The sequence below is a fragment of the Chlorocebus sabaeus genome, chromosome 24 (genome assembly GCF_047675955.1).
Source record: "Chlorocebus sabaeus isolate Y175 chromosome 24, mChlSab1.0.hap1, whole genome shotgun sequence".
NCBI classification, from domain to species: domain Eukaryota; kingdom Metazoa; phylum Chordata; class Mammalia; order Primates; family Cercopithecidae; genus Chlorocebus; species Chlorocebus sabaeus.
In genome coordinates this window covers 28965619-28990645 of record NC_132927.1, presented here as the reverse complement: position 1 = coordinate 28990645, position 25027 = coordinate 28965619, and the positions used below count along the sequence as shown (strand labels likewise).

The window sequence follows — 25027 nt, the reverse complement described above, 5'->3', positions numbered from 1 at the left end:
TAAATAAATTTTGATCAGTTTTAACGTGTTATGTATAACTCTGTTTAATTGGCATCTATATCTCAGAAATATAATTCAGATACTGTATTAGATCACAGAACTAGGTACTAAGGAATTTAAGCAAAAATTCTCAAATTCTGCAATGCTTTAGTAGTATCAGCATACTAGAATTCAAGGTATCTTAGATATCACTGAGACTAACCACTTTACAAATTACACAACTGGCCCAGAAAAATAATGATTTGCAAATATCAGTTATTCAAATAAAGCAGAATTTGGACTAGAATTCTGGTGCCCAGATTCCTTGTTCAGGGATATTTATGATGTACTGTCTTAAACGTACCCCTTTACCAAAGTTAAAATAATAAGATTACAAGGACATTTAATTTTTAAAAGTTTGTCTTTATTTAAAACAAATTAGATGAAACATTCCATGAAGTTAGATTCTGATTCTGTTTGTGGAGGTGGAAAGAAGAAAACGCTTCTTTTAAATTCACTTACTTTACCACTAATTTACTCCAAGTCATTAAGCACTGACCACATTTATAATAGTCCTAGGTGCTGAAGGGTATGCAAAATTTCTTTCAAAATAAATGTAAAATAGTGGCTGATCTAAAGCAATATGTAGTATAGTGGGGCAAGGCAGATGTAGATGGCATATCCAAAAATATATGGTACTTTCTATACATTTGGTCAGACTTAGAACACCATAATTTTTCCATAAGGTATAAATTACTCAGAGTTCATTTTAACTAACTTGGATGGGTATTAAATATAATTAAAGCTTGGTATGTGGAAATTATAAAGACAGAATTATATTTAGTTGTTTTATTCCTATGAGGAGGAGGAGGAAGAGGAGGAGGAGAAAATAGCCCATGGTTTGGGTTCGATCCACAAAAGTTTTGCTTAGCTTATTCAGTATTAGCCTACAGTATTTTTAACATACTTGAAAATCCTGTCATTATTTAAAAAGTAGATTTCTCATTTTAAGAAATCCAAATTTGTGATTTCTTTTGAAAATCAGATGATTTGACAATGTAATCTCACAGCTGGAACCGAATTAATGTGATTGTCCTCTTTAAACATCTGCTTTCCGATTCACCACAAACACCAACACTCCCTATACTCTCAGAGGTTGTAGCATTCAGGTTTTTCTAGGTATCTGATTTTGGGACTCTTGTTTTAAAGTAAGCATTTGTTTTTTTTTTGAAGGGAGGAGGCAGATAAGTGGGAAAAGAGAAGAAAGAAAAGGGTAGGGCAAATTCTGCTGTGAAATTATATATTCAGGGATTCCTCCCCACTATGCTATTTGGGATATGGTGAACAAGAACTTCATTCATTATTTACTGAACAGGTACCTAATACACATCAGATGTTAAATTAGGTACCAGGAATACAGCAAGAACAGACTTGGTCCTTATTCCTATAGCGCTTATCAATCTAGTAAGCTCACACAAAGAAGTCACACAAATATAAAATTCCAACTGCAAATGATATGAAGAAGAGGAGCATAATGCTCTACTAGTCTATAATTTTGGAATCTAACTTGAGTAGTTGGGTGAAGGCTTCCCTGAAGAAGCACTGCGCCCTGGAGTTGAGAGTTAACTAAGCAAAGGAGGAGGAAAGAACATTCTAAGTAGCAGGAAAAGAAAATGGAATGGCTTTGTGGCAGAAGGAATATGGCAAGTACAAAGGACTAAAAGAATGTTTAATGTGGCTGGAATGGTGAGGAATGAGGAACATAGTTTGAGATTAGGCTGGAACCATGAAGTGCCTTGTAGTATGTATAAAACTCTCTCCATTCTAATGAGTAACTAGATCCAATGGAGGAATTTAGGGGTGGGGCTTTTTTTTTTTTTTTTTTTTTTTTGAGACGAAGTCTCACTCTGTTGTCCAGGCTGGAGTTCAGTGATGCGACCTTGGCTCACTGCAACCTCTGCTTCCCAGGTTCAAGCAATTCTCCTGCCTCAGCCTCCCAAGTAGCTGGGACTACAGGTGCGCATCACCACACCCAGCTAATTTTTGTATTTTTTAGTAGAGATGGGGTTTCACCATATTGGCCAGGCTGGTCTCGAACTCCTGACCTCGTGATCTGCTTGCCTAGGCCTCCCAAAGTGCTGGGATTATGGGTGTGAGCCACCGTGCCTAGCCGGGTGAGGTTTTTATAATAGATTTTTGTTTCAAAAAACTCTGGCAACACTGGAGAATGGGCCTCTGGGGGCCACAGTACACTGACACACCAATTAGAAGGCTAACTGCCATGGACTAGTCAATAGATGCTAGTAGTCTGGAGCAGACTTTTTGAAGGGGAGAAGTGAATGGACTTAAGAGATATTAGGAGGTAACAGGATTTGGTGATGCAGTGAATGTGCGGAATGAGGGAGAAAGCAATATTGAGAAGGACTCATATGTTTCTGAATTATATTAATTGGATAGCAATACTAGTCATAGAAATGGGGAACAAAAGAGGAGAACCAAGTTGTGTGTGTGTGTGTGTGTGTGTGTGTTGAGTTGGGATCTTGCTCTGTCACCCAGGCTGGAGTACAGTGGCACAAACATTGCTTACTGCAGCCTCGAACTCCTGGGCTCAAGTGACGCTGCCACCTCAGCCTCCCAAATTGCTAGGATTACAGGCAGAGCAACTGTGCCTGGTTCAAGAACCAGGTTTTGATGAATATAGGTGTGGGGTGGGAAAGGAAGAAGAAAGATCATGTTGAATCTGAGTGCATCAGATATTATGAAGATGTCAAATCAGTGCAGAATCTACAGAGCCAGCTCAGAGTAGTATGGGTGAGTAAGGATCGGAGATAAGTGTGTGAGTCATCTGTTTTTAAGTGGCATGATGTCACAAAAGTGAATGTGATCACTTGGAAAGAAGAGGGCATCTAGGCTTAAGTGTTTAGAAATCTCAACCTCTCTGATGGCAAGACAGGCATATGGCTTAAAAAGAAGCTACCAAGGTAACAAAAAAATCAGGAGAATGCTATTCAATGTGCTAGCCAGTGTTAAGGGGAAAGATACGGGGGGTCAGCTGCTGCTGAGAAATTAATTTGAATGAGGACTGAAAAATGTCTAATGAACTTGTTGACATGAAGGTCACCGTAAGCCATAGGCAACAACTATTTTGTAGAGTGATGGGGGAAAGGCAGATTAGAGCGGCTGGAGAAGTGAGAAAATGGTAATATATGCATGGTCACCTCTGAAAGAAGTTTGATTATGAACAAAGGTATTAGGCAGCTTTTGGCTTTATCAAGCCTCTTTGTTTTTTCTATTTTATTACTCAAGACTCATCTCCTTTGGATCTATCCTGTTCTTTTTCTAACATGAATTAGATGATTAGCTTATTAAATTTGTTTTTTTCTAATGTAAATATTCAAGGTTCTAAATTTAGTTCTGCATACCACCTAGCTGCATAATTCAAGTTCTGATATACAGTATTTTTATTATCATATAGTATTCTTAAATGCTATTGGAATTTCTTCCTTTACCCATGTTGTTCATAACTGTTTTAAAAATTTCTAAATGAACCTTTGTAAGTTGCTTTTTGTTTGTAGTTTTTTTAAGAGACAGGGTCTTGATACATTGCCTAGGCCTGGACTCAATCTCCTGGGCTCAAGTGATCCTCCCGCCTCAGCCTCCAGAGTAGCTGAGATTACAGACACGTGCCACCATGCTCAGCTTTACAAGTTATTTTTGTTACTGAATTCTGGCTTGTTGTTTTAGGGGTGTGAGAATGTAGACTATGAAATCCCAATTATTTAAAATTTAACAATAGCTAACAATCAATAGTACATACCATGTCCCAAACATTTTTTATGAAGTATATAATTTTCACAGTAATTCTATGAGGCAGATATTATTCTGATTTTTATAAGGAAAATAGGCACAGAAAAGGTAAGTGATTTACCCAAGCAACCTAACCAAGTTACACAGAGCTGATAAATGATGGAGCTGCATGTTGTACATTTCTTCTCTGCTTCAGCTTTTATTCTTGGAGTAAATTGGAAAGGCCTGAAATGTTTAAAATCAACTTCATTGAAATATAATTTATGTACAATACACTGCATGCATTTAAGGTGTACAATTCTGAGTTTTAAGAAAGCTGTACAACCTTTGAAACTATCATAATCAAATACAGAATATTTCCCTACCCACTAAATTTCACCCTGCCCCCTTTTTGTAAGTCCTCCCTTCTGCTCCAGACCCCAGGAAACTAGTGATCTGTTTTTTGTGACCATAGGTTTGCACTTTCTAAAATTTAATATAAATGAAATGATACAGTGTGAGCTCATTTTTCCCTGGCTTCCTTCATTCATCATACTGATTTTGAGATTAATCCATGTTGTTGTGTCAGTAGTTAGTTTCTTTGCTTCTACTACTGAGTAGTATTCCTTTGTATTGGTATATTTTGTTCATTCATTTCTGATGAACATCTGGGTTAATTTCAGTTTTGAGCTATTGTGAATAAAGCTATTATGTACATCCATGTTCAAGTTTTTATAGGAATATATGCTTTCATTTCTCTTGGGTAAATATCTATAATGGCCAGATTTTTCTCCATAAGTTTTGAGACAGGGTCTTGCTATGCTGCCCTGGCTGGTCTTGAGCTGCTGGGCTCAAGTGATCCTCCTGCCTCAGTTTCCTGAGTAGCTGGGACTATAGGCCTGTGCCACCACACCTGGCTTCTGTGACGGCTAGATTTTATGACAGGCTTATGTTTTTTAACAACTGCTACACTGTTTTCCAAAGTGGTTGTAAAACTTTACATTCATATAATCAGTGTAGGAGTTCCAATTAATCCACAGTTTGGTCAATAGTTGGTATTGTCACTCTTTTAAATTTTAGTCCTGCTAATCAATGCTTAGTGGTAGCTCAATGTGAGTGTAATTTTTGTTTTCCTAATAACTACATCTTGAGCATCTCTTCATGTGTTTCTTGGCTATGCATATATCTTCTTTTGTGAAGTATCTGTTCAAATCCTTTGTTCATTTTTACTGGATTTTCTTATTATGAGTTCTTTATATATTTTGGATAAATGTACTTTGCCAGATACATGTGCTGCAAATATTTCCTCCAGTCTGTGGCTTGCTTCTTCATTATCTGTCTTGCAAAAAACAAAAGTTTTAAATTTTGATAAAGTCTCATTTGTCAATTTTGGTTCACACCTTTTTGTTTACTATGAAACCTTTGCCTCCTCCAAGAAAACATCTTCTTCTATCTTCTACACATTTTAGCTTTTACTGTTAGGTCTATGATCTATGTCAAGTACATTTTATAGTGTGAGGTAAGAATCAATGTTCATATTTCCCATATGAATTTTCAATTATTTTGGAACTATTAGTTGACAAAACTTTTCCCCCACTACATTAACTTGGCACTTTTGGGGGGAAAAAAATCAGTTGATTATATACATATAGGTCGAATTCTGGATTCTCTATCCTGCTCCATTGAGCTATATGTCTATCTTTACCCCAGTATTACACTCTCTTGATTACTGTAGCTTTACAGTTACTCTTGAAGTTGTGTGATCCTTACTAAGTCCCTCGTATGTCCACGCATATTTTAAAACCATCTTGGCAACAGCTACCAAAATATCCTGCAAAAATTGTAATAGGAATTGCACTGAATTTATAGGTCAAATTGAGGGAGAAATAACACCTTAAAAACAATGACCTTTCCAGGGTATATTTTTCCATTCACTGAGGCCTCTTTAATTTCTCTCAATGTTTTGTAGTTTTTCTTGTAGAGGTCTTGCACATCTTTTATTTATTCCTAAGTATTTTAATTTTTTGACACTATTGCATGTAGAATTGTCTTTTGTTTTCGAAACAGGGTCTTGTTCTGTCGCCCAGGCTGGAGTGCAGTGGTACAACCTTGGCTCACTGCAGCCTTGATCTCCTGGACTCAAGTGATCCTTCCACCTCAGTCTCCCAAGTAGCTGGAATTAGAGGCACATGCCACGGCACCTGGCTAATTTAAAAAATTTTTTTGTAGAGATGAGGTCTATGCTGCCCAGGCTGGTCTTGAACTTCTGAGCTCAAGTGATCCTCCCAACTCGGACTCCCAAAGTGCTGAGATTAAAGGCATGAGCTACCATGCCCTGCCAAGTGGAATTTTTATATTTCATTTTTCTGTTTTCTGCCAGTATATAAAGTTATATCCTATAAGCTTAGATATTACTTCCTGTAGTTATCTATAGATTAGAATTTTTGACCTAAGAAATTGTGTCACCTACAAATAGCAACAATTTTACTTCTGTTTTTCTAATTTTCAAACGTTTTTCTTTCCCTTGCCTATTGCAATGGCTAAGACCTCCAGTACAATGTTGTGAAGTACTTTGTTCTTGTCCTAGGAAATATGCGGTGAATATTTCTTAAGCATAATGTCAGCTATAGGCTTTTTGAAGATGCTTTTTATTAGACTGAAAAAATCCCCCCTTTTCTCTCATTTACTAAAAGTTAATTTAAAAAAATCATCTATGGTTGAATTTCATCAAATTCTTCTTTCTGGATCTATTGAGATGATCATATGATTTTCTCCTTTACACTATACATATGGTTTTTATCACATTGATTATTGAAGTTTTTTTGTTTGTTTTGTTTTTGAGATGGAGTCTTGCTCTGTCACCAGGCTGGATGGAGTACAGTGGTGTGATCTTGGCTCACTGCAACTTCTACCTCCCAGGTTCAAATAATTCTCCTGCCTCAGCCTCCCGGGTAGCTGGGACCACAGGCGCATGCCACCATGCCCAGCTAATTTTTTGTAGTTTTAGGAGAGCTGGGGTTTCACCGTGTTAGCCAGGAGGGTCTTGATCTCCTGACCTCATGATCTGCTCACTTTGGCCTCCCAAAGTGCTGGGATTACAGGCGTGAGCCACCACGCCAGGCCAGTGTTTTGAAGTTTACTTAAAATATGTTTTCACAAAGCCCACCTTGGATATGCTGGGCTTTCTGGATTTGAAACTTTGATGTCTTTCATAAATTTGGGTAAACTCTTATCTTCCCTTTGAATAATTTCTCTATAATTCCAATTACACATATGTTGGACCTGCTCATTATTTCCTCACTCTCTCTTCACCCATTGGTTGTATCTTCCATCTTTTATTTCTCTGGGCTATATTCTGAGTGATTTTTTTTCCTGAGATCTTCTAGTTCACTTTTTCATTTTAACTGTGTTTAATCTGTTTTAACCATCTATTTCAGTTCTTAATTTTTTCATTAAAAATGATTTCCAAATGTGCCAATTTTAAGTTTTACATTTCAACAGTGTTTAATTCATAAATGAGTAATTATTGTGTACTATGTATTTGATAATTCTGGTATCTGCAATTCCCCAGTGTGAGTTTTGATTCTGAATCCATGTTTTTTGGAATTTTATCTGTCAGAAGTCTGGGTTTAAAGTACATTCCTCCACAGATGCTTTGCATCTGCTTCTTATAGCTCCTTGAGGTTAGTATCAAGCAAGGATAACTATGTTTTCAAGTTAGATCTCCTGAAACCCCCCAGTCCACTCACAGAACTGATGTGAATTTAGGCTTCAAACTTGTACAAGAATGAGCTTGTTTTGCATTCCCAGGGAAGACTTTTATTTCCCAATGTGTACCCCCTATCTAGCTCTGAGGACCTGCTTATTTTCCTAGTTGATCCACTGAAGATGTACACTTAAAGGATTGTGGCATTATGCTGGAGGGGATGAAGTCTTTAATAAGACTTCACTGCAAGGCACAGCCTGCAATGACACCTCCCTACACCCTCAACGCACACAATTAAAATCTGCGCAGTAGGATAGCAGGAGGCAGCTGAAAACCACTCCTGCCCTACCCCCACAAGACACACATTTGTGTGATATTTTATCATTCTGCATTTGCTGTTTTTTGTTGTTAGTTTTTTTTTTTTTTTTTTTTTTGGTAGTTTCTGGCCTTTTCTTGCCAGCCCAATCATGCATTGAAAAAGACTGACTACTCTCTGCAGCACTGTTAGGCATTTTTCTGAATCTATGGTCAGCCAGATGACCCCGGCTTCTACTTCTCTAAACCAGGAGTCATATGCAGTGGATGAAAGGGGAAGAAGGACTTTGCGAGACAGTGGAAAAGGTTTCCAACAGTGTGAAAATGGGAAAGCAAGTTAGAGAAGCACCAAGTAATAAAGCAATGATACATCCAGGAAAGTTCATGGTATAGGAAGAAATTACTTGATAAGACTTCATAGCACCTGAGCTATATAATAGTCTCACATCTGATACATATTAGCCATGTAATTTTGGACAAATCACATCCATGTCTACCTATTTCATGGGGGTTGTGAAAATAAATGTTACAAAGTGTTTTGAAAATACCAATTGCATAACATATAAGGCATTATAATCATGTCTTTTGTTACAGGTATGTATCTGAAACTTCAGCTTCACAGATGATTTCAGGAGAAATAAGATCAAGATAGTGAAAAAATTTAGTAGATTCAGACAAAAACAGTTTATAGTCAGTTATAGATAAAAGTCAAACATTGAGCTAAACCACTATTTCTGGTAAACAGTAACTGACTCAGGATATGAGACTTGTCTTACAGACTTTTCTATTTTGTAGAATTTGTTGAAAGTAAATTAGCAAAGCCCTAATTAGTATGGGCCATTTGCCATGAGATAAAAATAGTTTCATTAAACAAAACTCTATATTGTATGAAATCTTTTAGGCAGAAAATAGATTCCAGACAGTATATAATTTACCTCAAATGTTCATCAAAATAAAGTTAACCCCTACATTTTAGATGACTAAATATTTTCTAAATTTTGACCTTTTTATAAAGTGTCATTCAATAATATAATCACCATTGTTCTAGTTGCTAGAGATAAAAATATGTAAAATATTCCTTCTTATCCTCAAGGAATTTCTATTTTAGGTGGTAGAAGTATGATTTCTACTTCTGTGGGAAATCAAAGAACAGAACAAAATCAATGAACCTGCAAGTTGACTTACACGTTATTTGAAGTATACCAATATAAGAATACATCTACTAGTAGGGACAATAATAGCATCCATAAACGTAAGAGTTAAGATTTTGAATTTAATTTTCCTAGCTGTTTTGGCATTGTGATTAAGTCACTGTACTTTATCCTCATTAAGCAACTGGCACTCCTAAGATCAAATTGGAAGTAAGAACTTCAATATGTTGAAGATGAACTCATTGATTTTGGCATGCATCACAACACTTCAAGATGGTATACCATCAACTCTCATTAAAAAAAAAAAATTTAGATTCAGGAGGTTCACATGCAGGTTTCTTACATGGATATACTGTGTGATGCCGTCAATTCTCCTTTTAAGTCGTTCAACATGTTCTAATGGTAGACAGAATCAATTTTATCAGATAGTCTGTTTTAAATATTGAAGTCTTCTCCGGTAAAAGTCCAGGAGTGTGAACCTTTCTCTGGTAAAGCTCATGTCCTACCTATCCTGCCAGAAGTTCAATATGTGTTTTTAGATTAGTGTACAAGGTGGTTTTTCCCCCTCTCTCAACTATCGGTTTCCAGGAGGTTAAGTACGAAACACTGAGAAGCTCAACTGTTTAAGAAAGGGCTACTTTCCTTCATCTTATTTCAAGTATAGACACACAGACACACACACACACACACACACACACACACAAAGTCCTTCTTTTCAAAAACATGAGTTTTAGAATATCTGCCAAAATGTATTCAAAGTAGTAGGGTTTGTTTTACTTTTTATACTGATCCACGGTTCTTTATAACTAAGTCCTGAAAGCTACTCTTAGTGAGAATTGGAAAAAACAAATGCTTTAAATAAGTGAAAAGTAATATGGAATTGGTATTTAATACGGCATACAGTAAAGACAGAGTGAGTTGGTTATCAAGACACACAAAACTATTCAAAAAAGATACAGGGGCTTTTGGTTAAAAAAAATTAAACATCAGTTAAGTCTTATATTTATCACCACATAGGCTTTCCCTTCCACTTTGCTATAATATGAAGAACTCACTAGGAAAAACTTCATTAATTCAGAATGATCAATGGGAAGTATACTTCCAGTTATCTGGAATTGATATAAAAATTTGAACTCAAATACTCTCTTAAATACAGGTTCCTGGCGATTTTCTGTAATGAAAAGAGAAATGATTTCTGGTTAAGATATCTCCTTTCAAACAGGCTTTCAAGAAAACTGACAATTTGTTCTCTTAAGTACAACTGTGTCCTAAAATCGCTAATTTGATTATAAAAAGAAAGGACAAACAACTCACACCCTTTTTAGCAGGCATTACAAAGGAAAAAAGCTTTATCCCAGCTTCTTTCCAAATTATGTTTTTCAGGTTAATAGAGTTTTATCGTTTTAAAAAAAGTACATCACACAAACATTTAACAGGAAGACTTTTAGACTTTAAATTCTTCCTCACTAGCTTGAGTATTAGGTCAAAGTCTCAAGACCCAATCTAGATACTCTGTGGATTCTATGCTATATAAGCTTACCTTCAGGATTTTGAGCTTAAATATATATCCTTTTTTGTGATGGTGTTTACCCACTTTGTGCTTATCTGAGCGAGCTACTGACTGGCAGATGGTAAAAAGGGAACCTTCTGGGACACGGAAAATGCTTTATATCTTAACCTGGGTGGTGGTAACATGCGTGTATACAGATGTAAAATTCCATCTAGGTGTGCATTTAAGATTGTGGACTTTATGGTATATGTTATACCTCAAGAAGTAAAAAAGAGTGTTTAATCCACTTTATGAAATGCCTACCAACTATTTTACAGTGAATCATTCATACTATTTTGTAAATCAAAATGTATAGGGAAAAAACAAAGTCATCTGATGCTCCTGGCATAAAAATCGCTAGTCACTTTCAGGTAAACATCTCAAGCTGGAGTAAAAGCTTCAGTGTTGAGAAGTCACTAACACACTATCTGAAATGGTGGCAGGAAGATTACAATGTATCAGTTTAAGTAAAGGGTAGAAGTGTTTTAACAGCTTAAAGGACAACTAGATTAGAACATCCTCAAATAAGTGACACGACTATGGCATCATTATCTCATTTGTGATAACCTATGCTGCTTATTTCCGCTTACTGCTTTGGGGTTTTGTCATTGTATTGTTTGGACTTTCAAAGGATGGAGAAGGAAAATAATAAAAGTTAAATTAGTTTTGTTGTTTTCAACTATTGTTTTTAGTGTGCTAAACAGTTGACGTTATGACTGACTTTAAAATTACGCATTCTACTTCCTATTTATTAAACGAGAAAAGAGTTGGTTTATGTAGGAAATATAAACACTTAATCTACGTCATTTAAAAAAAATTTTTGCTTGGAACTATATTAATGCCATCACCTCCAAAAAAGCCTTTGAGAGGATTAGCTGCATAGGCCAATATTATTCTATATTAGTCTGTATTAAGCATATGATGTCACCTTGCTTCCTCCCCTCCTCAAGCTTTTCTTTTGGTGGGAAGGAGGACTTTCTTGGGGAAATTCTCAAAATATTATGGCTTAAATACCACAAGCTGACACACATGATTGACAATCTTACACTCCCAAACCTGTTTGAAATGGGTCAAATACCTAAGCGCTGCAGAACAATGCAATCCAACCAGCAATTCCCCATAAAAGAGAAAGGGGGTGTGATTAGGTTCCAGATATTAAGCAAGTTATTGCAAAAACAGTTTGGTGGTTTTGTTTCTGCAATAGGCACAGGTTGAGCTAGTATTTTTTTCTCTTAATAAGGTCCAAAAAAGACTATGCTATAGGAGGTGGGATAAACCACTAAAGCATGAAGCAACTGGGACAAACATTAAGGGCTTTATGGAGGTCCTTATCCTGATCCTCAGCATTGGTTATTGATCATCAACCCTGCTGGGGAACTATCGAACGAAATTTGCGTGAGGCTTATCGAGCCACAGGAAAAGAGATGCAGGAGGGAATATAAGCTTCTAATAAAAGAAACGCAGCAACAATAGCAGAGGAACAGCTCTGCCTGGTGACGTAATGGCTGGCAGCAGTCCAGCTTCAGCAGAGCTGCTGCTACCTCAGCATCCAACCTCCCTCAACACAGTCCGGCTTCGGCAGAGCCACCGGGGCTGCTACTTCTTGAGATGCCACTTTGTTGGTGCCACCAACGCCTTACCTCAGAGGGCCAGAACACCAAACAAAGGGTTCGTTCCGTTGCTGTTTTAAGTTGTCAGACACACACACTCTCACTCACTCACCCCCTAGCCCCGGACCCCTCAGTAATCGAGCCAATCAGCCACTTAAGTTTAGGACGAAAACACTGGCTCACACTCCAGGTGTGCCTCAGTTTCCCCAGGCTGGTTTCCAGTCCGCCTCTAGCTGCCCACCCCCCTGCCCCCGATGGTCCTCAGCGGGAGTTGATCCCGGCGGCCCCGCGTACCCGCCCGGGCCCCGCATGCCGGCCCTCCTGCCTTACCTCCGCCAGGTAGAGGTTGAGGAGACAGAGCGTGGAGAACTGGAGACAGGAGGGGAAGCAGTAGAGCAGCCAGTGGGGGAAGAAGTGCAGGTGAGCGGGCGGCCGGAGCAAGGGCAAGGAGCCGCTGAGCGAGAAGGCGGCGGAGAAGAGGGTGGTCCTGAGCGCTGCCCACAGGAGACAGAGGAAGAGGCAGAGGCTCTGGTAACTCAGCCGCCGCTCGCGGTACAGGAGCAGCCGCCACAGCTGCAGGTAGGCAAAGGCGAACAGCGCGGCGTAGAGCAGGGCGTGCAGGACGCTCAGCGCCAATTGCACGGAGCCCGGCACCGCGGCGCCTGAGGCGGCAGCGACGGCGCCTCCGCCTCCACCGCCCCCGCCGGGCGTGGAGGGCTCGCGGCCGGCCGCGGGGGCCGCAGCGGCCGCCGGACCCGGCACGGACACCCTCATGAGGGGGCTGGGGGCCGGGCGAGCGAGCGCGGGAAGGAAGGGGCTGGACTCGAAGCCGCCGTCGAAGGGGAGAAGGACTGCCCCCTTACCCCCCACCCGCCCCAGCCTCTAACCCCAGGAAGCGCCGTGACGGGACCCGGAGTCCCGCGCAGAACAGCCGCGGCTCCCCCCCGACCCCGCCTCCTGTTTCCCCCCACCCCTCGGGGGTCTCGGCTCCTCCTGCTGCGGCTCGGCTCCGTAGCTGCAAAAAACAACTCTCGGCTGGAGACAATCAGCTGAGAAACCCGAGCATTTGAGGCGCTCGCTCCGCACTGTGGGCTCGCGCCGATTGGCCCGGCCAGGCACGCCCCCTGAGCGCCGTGCTCGGAAGGCCACGGGCCGCCGTACCCGTCGCTCGAGGGCCCCGAAATCTGATTGGGGGCTTAATTTTCCTACTTTCTCCCTCCCCTGTACTTCCCACCCACGCTGCTGATTGGACCTGCTACTGCACCGCCCGTTCGCGCCGGCGGGAGGACTCTGTAATCGTCTGTCACTCTCCCTCCGCCCACCGCGCTTCCTATTGGTTAGAGAGTGCCTCACGTAGGGAGCACGAGGAGAAGGAGGAGCTTCGCAGGTTGTTTTTTGTCCAGGAGGCCGACTCTGTCGAGTCGGTGGCGGCCGCAGGCTGGGAAGGAGCGGTGCTACGCCTTCGCAGGTTGGCGAAGTGGTTCCAGGCTACCCGGCTAGTCTGGCACGGCCCGGCCTTCTGCCTCCTACTACGTCGCATGGCGGCGGGAACTGTTGGCCGCGCGGCCTCAGGAACGGCCCAGGTCCCCGTCTGCAGGTCCCGGGCAGGTAGGTGGCAGCGCCGGTCCTTCAGGCTGTGGGCTCTGCCTGCAGACCCGGGGATTCAGACGAAGCGGCTTTCTGTAGCCAGGGCTGCACTGCAGAGCTCCGGAGTCTGACTTAGGACACCCGCCTCTGGGGCACTGAAGGACCTCACCTGGAGCCTCCTGAGGGCGTTTTACCTTCTGTTTTCTCTGTATGAACGGCGGGAAACACCGGAGCCCTTTGTGGGTCAAGGGGATGGAAAGGGGCAACGGGGAGAACCGGAGCTCTTAAGTGAAAGACACTTCCCTCCCAAGGGATGTGTCTCTTAAGGAGGAGTAATAGTAGTGTCAGATGGATGTTGAAGCGATCTGTGAGCAGGGGGAAGCTCGTTCTTTCAAACGTAGAATTTGGGAAGATGCTCTGGGCTTCAGTTTTGGGAAAAAGGCAGAAACAGACTTGTAAGTCTGATGATTGCCTGGAGAGGAAGTAGAATATTCTGTACTGTTTAAATTCCACATGTGTTGAAGCCCTTGGACCTGTTTATGGTAGATGGTGGCGCTATTCCTGGGGCTGAGAGAGAAAATACATGCTATGTTACTGCTGTAAAGAAGCGAGGAATAATCACATCGACTAATGTATATTAGGCCAGCACATAGTTGTTGATTTTTTTTTCCTATTTGGGAATAAAATTAGCAAGTAGTGCAAAATTAAGAGGAAATAATTTGTTTTCTTTAGAATATACAGCACATTACAAATTCAATATCCTTGTGAAAGACATTGCCACGTCTATTGGAGCAACCAAGACCCAGCTTTCCTTACCTCACCATCCTTTGTCCTATGCTTTTTTGTTTTTCTTTTTTCGTGCAGGGTCTCGCTCTGTCACCCAGGCTGTAGTGACAGTTCACTGCAAACCTCCACCTCCTGGGCACAAGCAATCCTCCCACCTCAGCCTCCCAAGTAACTGGGACTACAGGTACTGGCGCCACCATGCCCGGCTGATTTTTTTTTTTTTTTTTGGGGGGGGGGGGAGAGACGAGGTTTCACCATATTGTCCAGGCTGGCCTTTGTCGTATGCTTTGCCCAAGAGGAGTGTTGCTCTCTTTTTTTCCTAGCTAAGTATTCCACAGGGAACTTTAAAGTCTATTTTGTAGAGTCTGGGATAGTCGTTTGTCTAGGTACCAGATACTAGTGTGGTTCGAGTTCCTTAGAGGTTTGCTGACAAACTGTATTAGTAGATGTACAGGCCCGGCACTGTTACCTAGACATCTCTCAGATGAAACGTTCAGCTGAGCAGGTAGAGAGTGCAGTGTATGAGAGGGTACGGCTTGCTCTAAGAAGTTAACAGGCCTAATCCAACATCTATGCTTTGGAGCAGGATTTTGTTTATTGGAACGTAAGAACTTCATCTTATGTGTTTTTAGAGAATGTGGTTAGGGCAGGACACAAGTCTCTTCAAATAGGAGACAGGATGCTCATGCCAGCAGTGATGTAATTGATTGCAGTAATGTGCTGAAGCATTTAAGCATAAAATCAGAGTTATGTGGTTTTAGGCACTTGTCAAAATCAAGGGCACCGCATATTCTCTGCCATGGCCTATTTGCATCTTCCATAATCATTGGTGTGCACATTTCAAGTCATCAATAGACTTTTACTATAAAAGTGTTTTTCTCCTGTATTCTCTGCCCAAAGTGATAGTAAACGTCTGGATGGTACCTATACTAATTTTAGGTCTTTGTCTGTGAGACTTACCTGCCACCTGCCATGTGTCAGTAAAAGCAAATCTGGATAGCCTCCTCCTTTCTTCTTTTTTGGGGGATGGGAGTGTGTGTATAGAGTTGCGGGGTGAGGGTGCAGGTAGAGGATTTTTCTCCCAACTGCTTTGAAAAGGCTCTAAAGGGGAGAGATGTTGACCCCTTTTATTGCCTCCTTGGGTCTGAAATGATAAACTGTGTTGAGATCTAATCAACATTTTATTTGAGGCTGGTTCAGTGAGCAGGTTCTGTTCTCCAGTAGGAGCATTAAACTAAGCAAGCTGACTTCAGACAGAATGTTGTTCTTAGGCGCGAACTTTGTAAGCATTATATGCTCCATTTGTTGCAAAATAGGAAGTGTGTCTTTTTCCTGAGTATGATGGCCACAGATGTTGATACAATTTATTTAATAGTTATAGTTGTTAATTTCCTTCTTTTCTGAGAGGGAAAGCCATTAATTTTATGGTTAATCATAAGGGAATATTAGGCCTATAAAGGGGGAACTAACCAAGGGTTTCCTAGAAAAGCTTGGTGTCAGTTATTCTAAAATTTAAATGTGTCCAAATGCATGAAGATTTAATATTGTTGTTCTGAGAGGACAGATGACCCTAGCATAGTAGTCTTTCAACCATTTAAAAGCAGAACTGTTTGGGTCGGGCATGGTGGCTCACACCTGTAATCCCAGCACTTTGGGAGGCCGAGGCGGGCAGATCATGAGGTTAGGAGATCAAGACCATCCTGGCTAACACGGTGAAACCTTGTCTCTACTAAAAATACAAAAAATTAGCAGGGCGTGCTGGTGGGCGCCTATACTCCCAGCTACTCGGGAGGCTGAGACCTGAGAATGGCGTGAACTGGGCAGGCGGAGCTTGCAGTGAGTGGAGATTGCACCACTACACTTCAGCCTGGGTGACAGAGCAAGATTGTCTCAAAAAAAAAAAAAAAAAAGCAGAACTGTTTGTCAATTACTATTGCATATGGTACCCTATACCAAAATGGGATTGGTGGGGCTAACGAGGGCTACCAGCTGTTCTACCTGCCTCAGGAACACAAAGGCAAATCCTTTTTTTTGTTTTTTTTTTAAATTTATTTATTATTATTATACTTTAAGTTGTAGGGTACATGTGCATAACGTGCAGGTTTGTTACATATGTATACTTGTGCCATGTTGGTGTGCTGCACCCATCAACTCGTCATTTACATCAGGTATAACTCCCAATGCAATCCCTCCCCCCTCCCCCCTCCCCATGATAGGCCCCGGTGTGTGATGTTCCCCTTCCCGAGTCCAAGGGATCTCATTGTTCAGTTCCCACCTATGAGTGAGAACATGCGGTGTTTGGTTTTCTGTTCTTGTGATAGTTTGCTAAGAATGATGGTTTCCAGCTGCATCCATGTCCCTACAAAGGACACAAACTCATCCTTTTTTTATGGCTGCATAGTATTCCATGGTGTATATGTGCCACATTTTCTTAATCCAATCTGTCACTGATGGACATTTGGGTTGATTCCAAGTCTTTGCTATTGTGAATAGTGCTGCAATAAACATACATGTGCATGTGTCTTTATAGCAGCATAATTTATAATCCTTTGGGTATATACCCAGTAATGGGATAGCTGGGTCATATGGTACATCTAGTTCTAGATCCTTGAGGAATCGCCATACTGTTTTCCATAATGGTTGAACTAGTTTACAGTCCCACCAACAGTGTAAAAGTGTTCCTATTTCTCCACATCCTCTCCAGCACCTGTTGTTTCCTGACTTTTTAATGATCGCCATTCTAACTGGTGTGAGATGGTATCTCATTGTGGTTTTGATTTGCATTTCTCTGATGGCCAGTGATGATGAGCATTTTTTCATGTGTCTGTTGGCTGTATGAATGTCTTCTTTTGAGAAATGTCTGTTCATATCCTTTGCCCACTTTTTGATGGGGTTGTTTGTTTTTTTCTTGTAAATTTGTTTGAGTTCTTTGTAGGTTCTAGATATTAGCCCTTTGTCAGATGAGTAGATTGCAAAAATGTTCTCCCATTCTGTAGGTTGCCTGTTCACTCTGATGGTAGTTTCTTTTGCTGTGCAGAAGCTCTTTAGTTTAATGAGATCCCATTTGTCAATTTTGGCTTTTGCTGCTGTTGCTTTCGGTGTTTTAGACATGAAGTCTTTGCCCATAAGGCAAATCCTTATACTGTCTCCTTACTAACAAGAAGTCTAGCATTTTCTCTTGAAGTACTTCCTCCTTGGTGTCCTTTGGAGCTTAACATTCGGTTGCTGAACAAAGGACACTTTTATCGCCTTTAACATTTTATGTGCATGCTTTAGCCCTTTTTCTACTATTGTCTCACGGAGCCATTCTTACAGTGTGGTTACCCTCTTGTATTAGTCTTTAGTTACATGTCACTCATTCTTTCTATTATTTAAATGAGCTGTGCAAACATACTTCTTTAGGGATGAGACAAAAGTTACATCTTACATGCCAACTCTGATCCATGCTAGCAGGACCATTATACTGAAGAATTGAGGGCCTCTTCCAGCCCAAAGGCTCGAAGTCTACATGTAGTTGAGAGGTGTATCGGTAGTATTGGCAAACATGCTATGGAAAACATTTACCTGTGACTTTTCCTGTCTCTTAGTATTGGCATCTGTTGTGATAATAGTCAAATTGCATTTTAAAGAGTCGTCTTATGTTCAAGTCATAATCCTTTTACCCATTACTAAGACCAGGTCTATTAATAGTGCCAGACTGGGTTATACTGTGGAAACAACCCCGAAACATTAGGAGTTTAAAATCATAGTTTGTTTTGTTTTTTTCCTGAGATGGAGTTTCACTCTTGTTGCCCAGGCTGGAGTGCGATGGTGCAATCTCAGCTTATGGCAACCTCCCCCTCCTGGGTTTAAGCGATTCTCCTGCCTCAGCCTCCTGAGTAGCTGGCATTACAGGCACCTGACACCACGCCTGGCTAATTCTTTTGTACTTTTTAGTAGGGTTTCACCATGTTGGTCAGACTGGTCTTGAACTCCTGACCTCAGGTAATCCACCTGTCTCAGCCTCCCAAAATGCTGGGATTACAGGTGTGAGCCACCGCGTCCAGCCTAATAGTGTTGAAGGTAGAAAGAATGGGGGTCGTAACCAACTCAGTATACCACTGGAGGCGAACAGCAAACTGTTCTCATGAAGCAGGTTGTTGGCAAACTGACAAACTGCGTCTGCCGCCCAGAAGAAGGCTGAGGCCAGTCATGCCCCAGGCGCAGTGCTTCTTGTGATTATCTGCAGGAACATCTGAAGCCTGTTAGCAATCATGTGAACCTGTGATAAATCAAGCAGCTGACCAACCTTTACCTGCTGCTCCCTATTCTTGCTACCCAATAAATATGAAGGGTTGTGGAAGCTCAAGGCCCTTATTCACTAGAAGCAAGGAGCCTCCTGACCCCTTCTTTAAAACAGATTATTTTGTCTTTATTTTCATTTCTGCCTTTGTTCCCCCTTCATTCAGTCCCGTAGTAACTGTCACATATTGGATCAGCTGGAAGCTTTTCCCCATGGTGTTCTCTTTCTGGGACTTGGGCTGACAGAGAAGGCCTAATTTTGAGTGTTATCAGTGATCATGGCAGAGGGACAGTGTGTTGTGATTCATTGCACACGTATACTGACTCTTAAAAGCTTCCAGAAGTACATGTCACCTTGCACATTTCATTGGCCAAGTCATGGCCATACCTAACTCAAGGAAGTGAGAGGTATAATTTTAATGTGTAGAGAACTAGAAACATTTGAACATTCTCTCTTGTCAACAAATGCTTTCCTTTGTACATGTATTTCTTCCTTGACTTTTCCTGGTGGAGGTAATTCAGAATTACCATCTTCACTACGTGAAGCCTAAAGTTCAGGATCCCTGAGTAATGCCCAGCAGTGGTCACCTCTTTACTGGTCTAGATAGAAGTTATCTGTCTGCCAGCCCCTGTTGAATACATAAGACAGTGTTGGGAGAGAGAACTGTAAGTGTTCGTGTTTGGGGAGAGGAAGAATGGAAAACACACACCAGATTCTAGATTGTAGCAATCTACAGTTGAAATCTCTCTGGGCAAATGTTGCTAGGGCTCTAGTTCTGTTCCCTGAGTTCTCTAGGCCAGTTGAAACAACAACAACAACACTCCTATCTAACACAATAGAAATGAATTACAGGAAAAATGAAATAAAGAATATCAAATTACAAGCCCAATTTTAAAATTACTAGATTCAATAAACATAAAATTACTGTGTGAAATTGCTATAAAATGTTCTAAACATTTACACTCCATTTCTGTATTTATGTCATTATTTTAGACCAGTAACAAATCGTTCTTACTCTTCACATGCCCTACAGCATAGTTCTCCGTGGTCCTTGGCTTTGCCCTGTGTGAGGTTCTTCTATTTTTATTATTCTTGGCCACATCTGAAATTGGCTTTGGAGCATTTGGCCTCTTTCTGTGTCTGAGCAGTTTTGTCAGTTTGCTTTGTGACCATGTTCCAGTGGGCGCCTAAGGATTGTTTTAAGTTTTGAACATCTAGTCTTTTGGATGGCAGTTCTTCTCTGAGTATTTTTCTTTTAATACCTGGTTAAACACCACCAACAGCAACCATCACACAGTACTAATCTATCTTCCAACGTCTTCTTTTAGGGCTATAAATAAGTTCATTAGCCACAGGAACCTAGGTACATATTCATTGTAAGTTAATCAGGTACATGTCACCTCCAAACAATTGTAGTGACAGTTTTATCAAACTTGTTAATATGGGTCACTTGCTGAGCTCCAGTCTCTGATAAATGTTTCCTTGAGTAGGCCTAGAACAGTTTCTATGCTGCTTGGCCCCTAACCCAGTGTTTTGGAGTTTTTGTCAAGGTGGCATCTCACTTCTAGTTTATATACAGGTTAAGAGAAAATAGTTTATGCTGCTATAATAGCCCCTGCCATCTCAGTAACAAAGCAACAAGGTTTATTTCTTCCTCTGTCACATGCTTATTACACATTAGCTAGGAGTTCTCTGTTATTCTTATGCTTACAGAATAGGCACCATTCGGGCATTTCTCTTGACTACAACAGAAGACAGTAAAGCCTGGCCTTATTAACACTAGCTGCCGAAACTGTTGCCCAAAAGAGACAGATGTCACTTTTGCTCACATTTTCTTGGCCACAGTAAGTCATCTGGTGGTCTTAACTAACTTCCCCAGAGGTGGGGGATGGAGGGAGCTTAAGCGTAATCAGTAACTGCAAGGATAACTAGAACTATACTAATGGACTGTCACACCAAGATAATACGGCCACATTTCTCCAAAGGTACTCATCACTTGGTTTTGATACCTAGATTTTTGTGGTATTAATTTTTGTTGTTGTTGTTGTTGTTGTTGTTGTTTTGTTTTTTAGACAGGATCTTCCTCTTTCACCCAGGCTGGGGTGCAGTGGCGTGATCATGGCTCACTGCAGCCTCAATCACGATCCTCCCATCTTAGCTTCTCGAGTAGCTGGGACTACAGGTGTGTGCCACCATGCATGACAAATTTTTTTTTCTTTCTTTTAATAGAGACAGGGTCTCTATGTTGTCTAGGCTACTCTTGAACTCCTGGGCTCAAGTGATCTTCCTGTCTCGGCCTCCCAAAGCTCTGGGATTATAAGCGTGAGCCGCTGTGGCTGGCCAAGTATTGTTTTTCATTCCCTTTTCTAATTACTGGAGGTTAAAAAAAAAAAAAAAAAAAGTCACCGAGTACCTTTTGTATCTTTGTTTTCACTGTGCTCTTGCTGATACTCTCTTTCTCCACCCACATCCTCTTGCCTTTAGTTAAGATCTTTATATGAGGACCACATGTCTCTGAGCAAATGCGTTTTATTTTGCATGCATGTGAAATGTCCACTTTTCCATGGCCCTACAAGGTAGATATCCTTCCCCAACTCCCTTGCCTCCATTTCTTCTTCCTTAGAACCAATTACTTTTAACTGCTCACTGTTTGTTTTGGCATTGACCTTCCTATTTTCAGTAAACTTGGTGTTGGTTTTGTGAAAGTTGAAAATTTAGTTCTCTTTTCATTTCTTTTCCCACCCTAGCTGCATGTTTCCTTATTTTCTATCTTCCCTTTCTCTCAACAGTTGTTATGGTTTTGCTTAAATCATTATTCAGTATTTATTTCATTATGAAGACATAAATTCTACTTCTAGCTGACCCATGTGGTATTCTTTGCTTTAAGTAATTTTTAAAATAATCAAATCTTACCATAGATGGAGCAAACTACAGAGATTACTACTGAGTTCCTAACTCTAAACATATGTTAGAACAATCACCAATGTCTCTAACTGATTAAAAGCACAGTATTTTCACATATATAATCTGGTTTGTCCAACGAGATAGAAGATACGGGAAAATATTTAAGCATTGGCTGTCTGGTTAGACCTTTTGTGCTACAAAATACATTCTAGGGGAAAAGAGTAATGTGTTAACACTAGTGTCCAATTTAGTGTTAAAATAGTTAAATTATAACCTAGAGGCCAGGAAAGATGATATTCTATACTCAAATCTTTCACCTGTGCTTTTCGTGTTGTACAGTTTAATTAGGTTATAGTTATTTCATATACAGTAATGAACGTTATATAGTTATTCCCTTAGCCTCAGAAATGCCTTCATTTTCTCCAGAATATGAAGAAAATAGTGGATGACCTATTTTAAAACATCTCTATTAATATAAAGTATCTTTAAAATAGGCTGGTTTAAAATGGTTGTAATGTATAATCAATTTTAATGGCAATGGTATTCCTTAATTATGTCATTAAAGTTACATTTTTATATACCTCTTATAGTTCTTGCTTGTCATTTTCCTTTGAGTTTTTGAACTCTTGACTCATTAAAAATTGATGGCAAATTTTTTCACTGATATATACTATCTCTGATGAACAGAATTATTAGGAAATAACCAATGAGTAATTGCTTCATTTTTTTTTTTTTTTTTGAGGAACACCGGCTTATTAGGGAGAGATATTATATGCTTATTGATAATATTGAATGAACAGAGGAAATACTCAATTGAGTATGATTTTTCATACATTTCAAATTCTTTATCATTTTTTTCTTTGCTGAAAAATTCTACCTTTAGGAGTATATAGAAATAATCTTTTGCTGTTTTTTCCTATTGCCTATTTTGAGATAGTGAACTTACATTTGAAAGAGATGGGTCCTGTTTGAAATTTTAAAAATTTTAACACAAAATTTTCACCTATAGCTGTGGCTGTTTTTATATTATACTCTTCTTTCTAAACTTTCTTCTTTTAAATGTAGATAACGTAGATCATCAGTAGAAAACTTCCTGAAGTCGTTCAAGAAAAATTTGAAAGTAACAAAATAGAAAACAAAGAGAATTAACAGCAGATACAGAGGACAGCATGGAAGTAAGTACACCAAGAAAGAAGATAAGAGGAGGATGTCTAGAACAAATTTGATTCCAGAACATAGAGTTGAATTAAAGTATGAGCTGAAAAAGATATTTAAATTTTTAAGCAGTATAAAGAAATCTAAAGGTTAGGCATTACAAATTATGTATTTTTGGAAGGAATGTTCTTCCATTGTTTTAATAGGTTTCTTCTACGGGATTTAAAGTAAAAGTAAACATATTAGGTATATTTTGGATGTCTGACTCCCATCTAAATGGTATTAAATAATTACTTGATTATTTCTCATAATCAACTATAGATAAAAACAAAATGCCCAATTAAAAATGGATTGATTAATATTTGAGAATTAATTTTAGAACCCTTGAAAATGACAATTAGCTTAACTAAATACTAAATTAAGCATTTTCTAGATAGCTTTGATATCTTTTGTAGGTATCAAAAATCAATAGTATTATCAAGTCAGTGTTGTTACATATTGTCCCCCCTCAAATTTTTATGATAAAGTACTAGCAAAATCAAATGATGTGACTAATGACAACTTTCTTTTTGCAGATTTTACTCCATTCATTCATTTAACAAATTTGTTCAACAAACCCTTGTTGAATACCTTCTCTGTGCCAGGTGTTGTCTTAGGAAACAGAACACAGCAGTGAAAAAGCAGTCAAAATCTTCCACTCATATGCAGCTGCAGGTCATGATGTCTTCTGGCTTCAGTGTCTTCAGAGTTGGGATCTCTTTTATCATAATGTGCAGTTTTTACATGCCAACAGTAGGCTCTTTACTAGAACTGAGTCCTCAGAAATATTTTAGTACATTGCAACCAGGAAAAGCCTCTTTAGCTTATTTTTGTCAAGCTGGTAAGTATTTTTAAAATTCTAATGTGATTCTTGTGATGTTTTTATTGCTATTTAATCAATAAGCACAGTGGGAGATTACTGTTAAGATAAATAATATGTGCTATACAGCTGTTACTATAATCCTGACTGGGTTTGAATCCGGCTCCTGCCACTTGGCCTGTGGTGTGACCTTGGTTAAGTTACTTAGCTTCTCTGTGTTTTTCTTTCATCATCTGTTCACAAGAAACAGTACTTTATAAGTTTGTTGTGAGGATTAAATGATTTTACTTATATGCTTAGTTCATAGTAAATACAAGGTAAGAATTATCTACTAACATAACATCTGAAAGAATACTTTCTCATGTTTTTAGCATGTATTTTAAGTTTTTTAAAACTTTAAATGTAATACTTTAATACCCTGTTTTAGCTGTATTGTTAATTATACTGAATTAACTAATATAACTATTGAACATAACTAATAATTTTTTGATAGTCCAATTCAAGTCTTCATGTCTTAAAAATACTATTCTTGGAATTAATAAGTGAAGTGAGTACACATTTCTGTTGGCTCCCTTATTATAATTGTGATTCGAAAATGGTATTTTAAAATCATTTGGAAAGTTTTTGTATGTGTACATGTGTGTTGTGTATATGGTATTAAATTTGGAGGAAAAATGCCAAATGTAGGTTTAAATGAAACATCATATTCTTGTTTTAGTAAGTGTTTAAGGTCCATTTACAAAGTTAAAATACATCATGATAAAAACATTAGAAGTAAGAATAATGAGACAATAGTAAAACAAGGGTGTGAAAATATGTAATGAGCTATGTTTAATTAATCGTTGTTGTATGCTAGTTGGACAAATTATTCTGTGTTTGCAGATTTTAAAATTCATTTTTAAGGGGCAATTCATAAACATTCGTGAAACATTTTTTATTTTAGATTCCCCAAGAACATCTGTGTTTCTTGAAGAACTGAATGAGGCTGTTAGACCTTTGCAGGACTATGGAATTTCAGTTGCCAAGGTAGAAAGATATTTATGTTACTAAAATGTTAGTGATAAACATCTTACAACTTTATGGCTTAAGAATGAATATCTTAAAATACTTCTGCTTCATATCTTTTTCCAAAGTGGAAATATATTTTTTTCCGTAAGAATAAACAGAAGCACAGAATGATAGTTTCAGATTATTGTATAATATACTACATATAGAGGGGACAAAAAGCTGTTTAAAAATTTTTAGCTTAGAATTTAACTTTATGTTGTAAACCATTCTATTGGGCCTGTGGTATCATTTCTCAAACCTATAGTTAGGTTTTTGTTCTGTTTTGTTTTGCCTAATGAATATTTCATAAT

At 39.3% G+C, this 25027-nt stretch overlaps 2 protein-coding genes across 4 annotated transcripts in view; one reads left to right on the top strand and one right to left on the bottom strand.

Annotated features, from left to right (window-relative positions):
• The window catches only part of GPR137C (G protein-coupled receptor 137C), an 87937-nt gene extending 74754 nt beyond the window's left edge, over window positions 1-13183 (bottom strand). Inside the window, exon 1 of the mRNA XM_007986700.3 lies at window positions 12427-13183. Coding sequence (XP_007984891.1) covers window positions 12427-12870 — 444 coding nt within the window. The 5' untranslated portion in view covers window positions 12871-13183. The remainder of the gene's footprint in view (window positions 1-12426) is intronic.
• Window positions 13184-13477: 294 nt separating this feature from the next.
• Window positions 13478-25027, top strand: part of TXNDC16 (thioredoxin domain containing 16) — a 126244-nt gene continuing 114694 nt past the window's right edge. Inside the window, exons 1-4 of one of the 3 annotated variants that reach the window (XM_007986702.3) lie at window positions 13478-13704; window positions 22721-22830; window positions 23455-23690; window positions 24613-24695. In XM_007986702.3, coding sequence (XP_007984893.2) covers window positions 23513-23690; window positions 24613-24695 — 261 coding nt within the window. In that variant the 5' untranslated portion in view covers window positions 13478-13704; window positions 22721-22830; window positions 23455-23512. Of the gene's footprint in view, window positions 13705-13761; window positions 14654-22720; window positions 22831-23385; window positions 23691-24612; window positions 24696-25027 lie in introns of those variants that run through there. The other 2 variants (XM_007986701.3, XM_073010994.1) reach the window with 2 other exon arrangements.